The following is an 8,650-nucleotide window of genomic DNA, read 5'->3' as shown; positions in this document are numbered from 1 at the left end:
TGATACCTCATGGAAACTTAGCTATTATGCAATTCTTATCACAATTGCTCAGTGTGTCCATTTGCCTTCTTTAACTTCCTTCTATTATTTTTATCCAAATTCTATTTTTTTACACCTCTATTTCCCCCCTCCTTCATATCAAACTGCAACTGGAAAATGGCTCACACTCACTTCTTATTTTTAAATTTTAGTTTTTCTCTTTTAAGATACCAGGTAAGAAACATTCAAATGGTCTTCTCTGTGATGTTTTGTCATTATAAGCTCTGAAAATGCAAATAGACAATGACTCATTTTTGTAACTACTATGATCTAGCCAAGTGGTATATTATTGAGTAATATATTTCTTTCTTATCCTATAATGATAAGTTGACTCATATTTCAGAATTGTTATCTTAGTATCAGAGATATTCTATACTAGAGGCCTGGTGCATGGATTCATGGCACCGTGGGGTCCCTCAGCATGGCCTGCAGGGATTGGACCAAAACTGGCAGTTCAACGCTGCCTGCCGGTCCCACTCACCCAGAACCAGCTGTGCCTGCTGCGGGCTCGTGCGGTCAGTTCCGACTGGGAAAGGCTCATGCCGCCGGTGTCTGGCGCCTGTTGGTCAGCTGAGCAGTGCTCCTGCTGTGGGAGCACAATGACCACCAGGGGCAGCTTCTGCGTTGAGCATCTGCCAGTCACTGGTGGTCAGTGTGCATCATAGTGACTGGTCATTTGTTTTTTTTAGGTTTTTATATATATAGATACCAGTCAGACCTAATAGTTAGTTGCAGATATTATGATTGCATAGTAACAACTCAACCTAGCACCAAAATAAATTTATTTTTAAAAATACCTGGTTTGGACAACAGAATTGTGCTACTATGCTGTAATTATCATGAAGGGGAATTAAATCATCTAAAAGCTTGCTTCAATTATCATTTACTTTGACAGAACAGGTGAATTTTAATAAAGAAGGCTTTCAGTACCATTTATGCAGAGTAAAGTGAGACTATCTCAATGGTGATCAAAAATGTTCTTTAATAATTTCTAATCATAGCTCATTCAGTAAAACGTATTTGTCCACCGCTAAGCCAACCAGTATTTTTACTATACAGTGTCTTCATCTGTGTGGTAAACATCCTCCCTCCCCTGCATTTCCATGTTCTAATCCCAGGAACCTGTGACTGATAACTGACCTGGCAGAAGGGACTTTGAAGAGGTGATTAAAGATTTTGAGATGGGGAGATGACCCAGGTTTGTCTGGGTGGACCCTAAATGTAATCGTAAGTGTCCTTATAAGTGGGAGGCAGAGCAAGATTTGTCTGTAGTAAAGGAGAAAGGAATATGGCCACAGAAGTACAGATTGAAGTGATGGAGCCAGAAGCCAGGTAGGTCAGCAATCTCTAAAAGGGGAAGATGGAGTTCACCCTAGGAGCCTCCGGAAGAAACAAGCCAGGTGGACATCTTAATTTTAGCCCCTTTAGACTTATTTTTGACTTCCGATCTCCAGAATGATCATAGGATAAATTTGTCTTGCAGCCAATGAATTTGTGGTAATATGTTACAGCATCTATAGGAAACTAATACTGGCATATCTCAGAGATATTACAGGTTCCATTCCAGACCACCGTAATAAAGCCAGTATCTCAATAAAGCGAGGTGTAATCTTTTTGCTGGTGGAGGGTCCTGCCTTCAGTTTGTAAGAAATGCAACATCTGTGAAGCACAATCAAGCGAGGCCCAATAAAAAGAGGTATGCCTGCACAATCTGTAAAAAGGTTTCATTAAATGATCTCTGAGATCCTCTATGACTTGAGAAAACTGCTCTGCACTGTCAGCCTTATGAATTTTTATTTTAAGCTTTTTTAATAGGCATAGCTTAAGAAAAAGTATTTTTCATTAACTATTTGGGACGTAACATTCTTTGCTATTATTAGTCTGTTGGGTATCAGCATGTCATCAACAAGAGGCAGCCAACACTAGGGGAGATGTTTCTTTTATTTACTCTTACCAAGTTGAAGGAAAATGTTATGTGACTGATTTTTATGTTTGAGTAGCCAATTCCGTTAGAAATTCAGAACACAAAATCTTACAGAAATCAGCTGCCAGATTTATTAATCTATCTGAAAATAAAAATACAACCAAACAAAATTAGAATAAGAACAGAACTTAAAAATAAAACTTTAGATTCATTTCCCAAAAGTTCATAATGCAATGTTTTAAATCCTTCTGTATTAGAAATATCCTTAATGTTGGCCAATTACGTATTCATTCAGTGAGTCACTACCTTAAACAGCAAAATATATAGTTTGTCCTTAAATAGTATATAATTAAAACCAATTCTTCCATTGATTCCTTAAGATAACTCATAGCCCAATCCTCCCCACTGGCAAACTATAGAATTTTACAAAGAAAAAAAAAATGAAAAATTAAAAGAGAAATTAAAAAAAACAATCCTTAATACAATTTTCATTTACATCATATTTTAAAGATCCATTTTCAATTTCTTCAAATATGTCAATTCTCTTTCCAATAAAACTTTAGCTGAGTATTTTAAAATCTGTTTTTATTAAATGGCGGGGGGGAGGGAGGTTTCTGATTTTTAAGGCATACTTATTAGCCCACAACGGGTCTAACGATATATAATGTATGTGTAGAATAATCATTGAAATCACAGGTTACATACATATGTTGAAATTAGAATTTTTTGTAGGATTAAATGTAAATTAATATCGATTCAGAGATGTGTGGGAAAATGGGTAGCCAGGAGATTATCTTTCCCAATCTTTCCTGTGCTTGGCAAAATGCTTTCAGAGGTTGATTTTGGATTTGTGTGTAAGAATTTTTTTTTAACATTTTGATATAGACTCTAAAAAGGTTGTTCCTCTGGGATATGGATGGATTGAACAAAATTTATGTTTCTTGCTTGAATTGTTTAGCAAGCTATTCAGAGATGATATAAAACCATTTACTTATGGTTTTTTCAAGGTGAATGGTACAACACAACCTGCTTTAAATATTCTCCCCAAATGCAAAAACAAAAACAAAACAAAAACCTTTGGAACTTTAAATCTTTAAATCTTCTTTCAAATAATCCAATCACATTTACACAAGTGTCCAAAACAAGAGGAGGGACAGATATCAGTGCCAGCACTATGTCATACAGCAACTTCCTCAGAGACTTTTTGACAGTTTGTAAATCATATTCCATTTCACCAAAGTTACCAAAGTTTCCACAGTTTCCCTTAGCAAGCTGAAGCTTACTCTTCATTTGTCAATGTGCATAAACGCTGCTCATCGCATAGCATGGCGTAAGCTATTTTTTAAGCAATAAATGGTTTGAGTCATCTATTTTGTCCTGAAATGCTATCTGTAGTTAACTGCATTGCTTATAAATGGTCATAGTAAATTCAGCATGAAAGAGAATATTACAGAAAAGACAGCAGCAGAAGCATTAGCATTATCTAATATTTATATATGTTATCAACATAACACAGCAGTAAAAGGTTTAAATGCATATCAATGGGTACCATCTCTAAAAATTACTATAGTACCTATTTAGTGTACTGGATATTTTTCTTAAGGAGTGCCTGCCGTATCTAGAACAGCATAATAAGTGATTTAGTACAGTTAATTCTTACTGATTAAATAATGTTTTCATGTACTAAAATAAGTGAAAAGACAGATTTTTTTTTTTTGCTTCATTGTGATCCCAGATTTAACATTTAAATGCAAGTCCCAAGGCCCGCGATGGATCATTATTTAACTGAAGTGGGCTTCAACATATTGGAACAACAGTATGTATCTAAATAGCAAGGTGGCACCAGATACATGTAATGCTACTGGCCTGGGACTCGGTTTGGAGCCAGAGTCCAAAATTGTGCCCCTCACTTACAGTCATGGTGATTGCTCAACTGCAGAGAGAATTACCCATATTATGGTCACCCTCTGGGTGTCCTCTATAAAGCAAAACAAAGCAAAACAACAGCGAACGCAATCTCTACACACCTTTCTACAGCAGGTGCAAATACAGTCATTTCTAACATGAAACTGCCATGTACAGTAGATTTTTTTGTACACCTTGCAGAGACTCCGAAATGATAGGGGAAGATGCCCAAGGCAAATAGTCTCCAAGTGGATATTTACACAATGTGAATTAACTGTACCATAGATACCCAGAGAAAATGAACATCCTCTTACATTGTTATCAAAGGAACATGATGTAGTTTCATCAAACTTAAAACCTGTAGGACCCCCTCCCGAGCCTAAGTAAAAAGTAATTCCCCGCTCCCCCCGCCCATTCACCCTCTATCTTCCTGTTACACAGAACAAGTGTTTAGATTACTCCCACCCACCCACAAATAAAGTGCGCAGTCCATGACAGACCATAGAATAATGCAACAGGAAAAACCCCTTTTTGTGTATTATTATTTAAAAATAAAATACAAACAACAAAAATCGAACAAAGACTGGAGAGAATGCAGAGATTCTCTGCATCTTCCAAAGAGAGGGCCAGTGCGAGAAGGCCCTGCCGGACTGTCCCGAGTGCTAGTTAGTACACATAGCCTTCGTTGTAGGGGTGGGGGTTGCAGCAGCCCCCTTCGGGCATGTAGGCCATGCTCTCGTCAAAGTGGGACAGGGGCACCGTGTCCTCCTCGTTGATGTGACGTTCCATGTCCGTCTTCAGCAGCGGGCGCTGGTTATCTGGGAAGGCCATGGAGAAGAGGGCTTCTGGATCACACACAAATTTGTAGACATATCTCTCGCCGGCCACCTGATGAGAACATGGAAGAGAAACACCCAACCTTATGTATGTGGTACCGAATATTGACCAGATTTACTGTGGTGACTGCACACTATTTACCAATATCGAATCTTTGTGTTGTATGCCTGAGACTAATATAATATTAAATGTCAATTATATCTCAATACACACACACACACACACACACACACACACACACACACACACACACCTTCACTATCCCAGATGGAGGACAGGAAAGGAAAAGAAAGAAACATGGTTTCATGCATCAGAATGGATGTATAACAAAAGAAAAAGCCACCAAGTATTCATAGATATATATAAAAGGCAAAAAAAGTTTTTATTTGGTGGGATAAATTATAGTTCATCAGAAGAAATGCAAAGTGTTGACCCTGAATAATATTTGCATTCATTCCAGATATAGCTAGAAAGCTGAGCTGGTTTTAATATAAAGGTAAGCTTATATGGTCATTTAGAGGTATAAACAAATCAGTGATTGCACGCAGGCATCTCAAATTGAGGGTGTTTTTTCTGTTTTAAAAAGTAATATCTCTAATTGTAACTTAACTGGACCTTTAAGGTGCAATGTCTCCCTCTTAATACTACATTTGTGAAACTGTGGAGAAAGTAAACTTGCAAACCTAAGAAAAATGTGTTGTGTTCCTAATAAGACGAGACTAGTGATTCACTGATTCACAGGGTGAACTGTGGTGGGTTTTTTTGTTTGTTTTCTCCCTGCTGTGTATTCTCATTGAAAAAGAAAAAAAAGACACATCGCCTTATTTAAATGAAAGATGGATCAGGAGGACAGCATTATCCTGGGTACATCACTTTAAAAAATGAAGGCGAGATGCATTAGATAGAAGTTAAGGATGTGTGTAAAGTGTCAGATTGAAGCAGGAGGTGTAAAAAAGTGAAAGGAATTTAAAATACACAATGCATAAGGAGGAAATGAGAGCAAGAAATGTGACAGCTGCTTGAAATAAAGGAGCAGCATAATTTGTAGGGAATGAAATGTCCCAAACTTAAATTCTGAAGAGTGATGCTTCTCTGGGAAATTATAAACAATTGAAACAAATATGGCCCTCCACCCGCTTCCGCTATTAATAAAGAATGCCAAGGTTCTCAAAACCGGGGTGATGGGTGGTGTAGAGATCAATACCATTCATTACATGAACTTTGGTAGTAACTTTCTGTGTGTGTATCCAGAGTTCAGTAATTTTCATAAGGCAAAAATTAATCACCTCTGGGGTTCTATGCATCGGAAAGGCACTGCTGGGGAACGGTGAGTTCATGGTTTGTGAACTATCTATATGTTTGGAAATAAAGAACTAACTAAGCAAAGAGAAATGATGTTCTGGACCCAGATTTCGAATAATTTTGCCCTGTTTTTTTTTGTCTTGTAAGGGAAAAGACTTTGCAGTGGTTCTCAACCTTCTGGCCCTTTAAATACAATTCCTCATGTTGTGACTCAACCATAAAATTATTTTCGTTGCTACTTCATAACTGTAATGTTGCTACCGTTATGAATCGTAATGTAAATATCTGATATGCAGGATGGTCTTAGGCGACCCCTGTGAAAGGGTCGTTCGACCGCCAAAGGGGTCGCGACCCACAGGTTGAGAACCGCTGCTTTAGGGAATTCACTACTCCTTCTAGTTTTCTTTTGAATAAACATTTCTAGAGCTAGTACTATATTTATTAGACGACGTTAAGTGCGCAGAGCTTACAATAAGGGCTGATGACCAATGTAAGGAAATTATACTTTCCATTATTAGTAATACAATTACAATATGGAAATTGCTATACTTTAAGTGTACTCAAATTGTAATGCTGAGATAAATAAAACATGAACTTTGCAGGAGAGATCAATCAGAATTAAATAGAAAGTTCCTTTGGAACTGTGCTTTTTTTTTTGGAAGACTAGACATTTAAATTATGTGTTAACTTAAAATTTCAGAAGTAACACAGGGATCCTGGAGGAAAATTAAAAAGTATAGATTAAACCAAAAGAAATAATGATCTATCATTTACATCATCCAGAAGTAACCACTGTATATACTTTTCTAGGCATTTCTAAATGTTGAAATAGAAGTATATACATATACTCTCTGGGGTATAATCATCATTACTCCACTGTTTCTTATTTCTTTCATAACTACTGAAATAATCAGTTAATTTTTATCTGTTTACATCCACTTGGTTATTTTTATTTTCAAATCTTTCCAAACTTGTTTAAACTTAAAACTATATGTCTATATTTCCCATATAGACATATAGTTTTTTAAGTTTAAACAAGTTTGGTCATATAAGAATTTTCTTAAACATTGAAATACACAATTCTACATCATAGTGTTTTTTTTTAAAGAACAGCATAATTTTCCTCTGAATAACTATACTAAAATGTGCTTACCCATTAGAATGGTACATATTTGAATAGATCAAGAGGAGAAGGCAGGACATTCTAAAAAGTGGGAACAAAAGTAGAGCAGTGAGGGAGTCACCGGGGTGAGAAGAGTGTCAAGTAGGATGGCTCAACACGTGTGAGGAAGAGTAAATTCAGGAGAACTGTAAAAAGCCTCGATTGTGCTAATTACAAGTACACATTGACTTTTGCATGCTTCATCATTAAATGCCCTACCCTTCCTTACATTATACAATGACACCCCAAAAGGCCTGTCATACTTGCCACTTGCTATCTCATATTAGCTGATGAATAAAGAGTTGCAAATAATTTTCTCTGACAACTACAGCCTAAAAGGGGGAAATGTGAGGAGCAACATTTTTATCTGTATTTCAGCACCTATGCCATTATTTGATTACTTGATAGCATATCGCCCTTATTAATTTATTAAAATAAAATACAGGATATGGATAACTGGATGAATAAATATGAACATGGAAGTGCTTATAACAGCAATAAGTTTAAGTTTGAACACCGTTGAGAATATTTAAGATCAGGCGTGACAGCCTGCCAAATACTGTGTCTAAAAGCTGAGATGCGATTAGAGATCTTACAATACCTTTTGGCTCTCTGTGAATGCTCCCTTTAACGAGGGGCACAGGGATCAAGACACAAAACCCAGATATGCCCTGGATCACACTGGCTTCCGGGTGTGAGATGCATTCAGAGCTCCATGTGTTGACAACTTTTATTGTGCCAGGTACAATGCCAGTGTCTCAGATCATTAATTTTCATTTACAAACTGCGCTGAGTCTATGAGGTCAGAGTGCACCGTTTAGTAGGAGAACCTAGCAAACCTAGATCATCACTGCATTTTCTTTTACTGCTGAGCAACACTGCCCAGGGGAACTGCTGAGCACCTCTGTGCAGCCCACCACATGTGCAGGAACTGGGAAGATGGTGATGAAAATGAAAGGAATGCAATGTATCTGAAAGGATGTGGCTGTAAATGGGAGTGGTGAGTAAAAGGCAGGAATTAAAAATGAACTGAGGGTTGTGATCAAATAAAAGGAACGGGTAGTAAATGGTTATACATTCTGAAGGTGAGGTTCGGGGACAGAGGAAGCAATGGAGAATCTGATTCAGCCTTATCTTTTAAGGATCTTGGAAGTTTAACTTCTAAGCTGGCAAACTCTGGAGCCCTGACTTGCTTTTGTCCAGCAAACTCCATGATGCTGTTCCCCTCTCTTCTAGTACGTTTCATGCAGCAACTGGCCTAGCTTTTCTTGGCATAACAACGGTGACATAAACATATGCCACAATCTGTAATAAATAACTATGTTCATGTCCTCCCAAAGCATGCATAATAAAACTGCAATGTTCACAATGGATAAATTGTAAACTTAGTTCAGTAAAGACAATTAAATTGAATACACATGTGAGGCTGAAAATGTAAGAATAGCAAATATCCAAATATTTTATCTTTATTTGCTCATGTA

At 37.1% G+C, this 8,650-nt stretch overlaps 1 protein-coding gene across 11 annotated transcripts in view; it reads right to left on the bottom strand.

Annotated features, from left to right (window-relative positions):
- Positions 1 to 2,843: 2,843 nt before the first annotated feature.
- The window catches only part of ETV1 (ets variant 1), an 83,440-nt gene continuing 77,633 nt past the window's right edge, over positions 2,844 to 8,650 (bottom strand). For all 11 annotated transcript variants that reach the window (XM_006779057.2, XM_006779056.2, XM_015558195.1 and 8 more), the window contains one exon: positions 2,844 to 4,756. In XM_006779057.2, the coding sequence (XP_006779120.1) occupies positions 4,535 to 4,756 (222 nt within the window). In that variant the 3' untranslated portion in view covers positions 2,844 to 4,534. The remainder of the gene's footprint in view (positions 4,757 to 8,650) is intronic.

The sequence above is a fragment of the Myotis davidii genome, unplaced genomic scaffold (genome assembly GCF_000327345.1).
Source record: "Myotis davidii unplaced genomic scaffold, ASM32734v1 scaffold168, whole genome shotgun sequence".
Taxonomy (NCBI): Eukaryota; Metazoa; Chordata; class Mammalia; order Chiroptera; family Vespertilionidae; genus Myotis; species Myotis davidii.
Note: the sequence above shows the minus strand (reverse complement) of the source record. Positions and strands in the feature narration are given on the sequence as shown.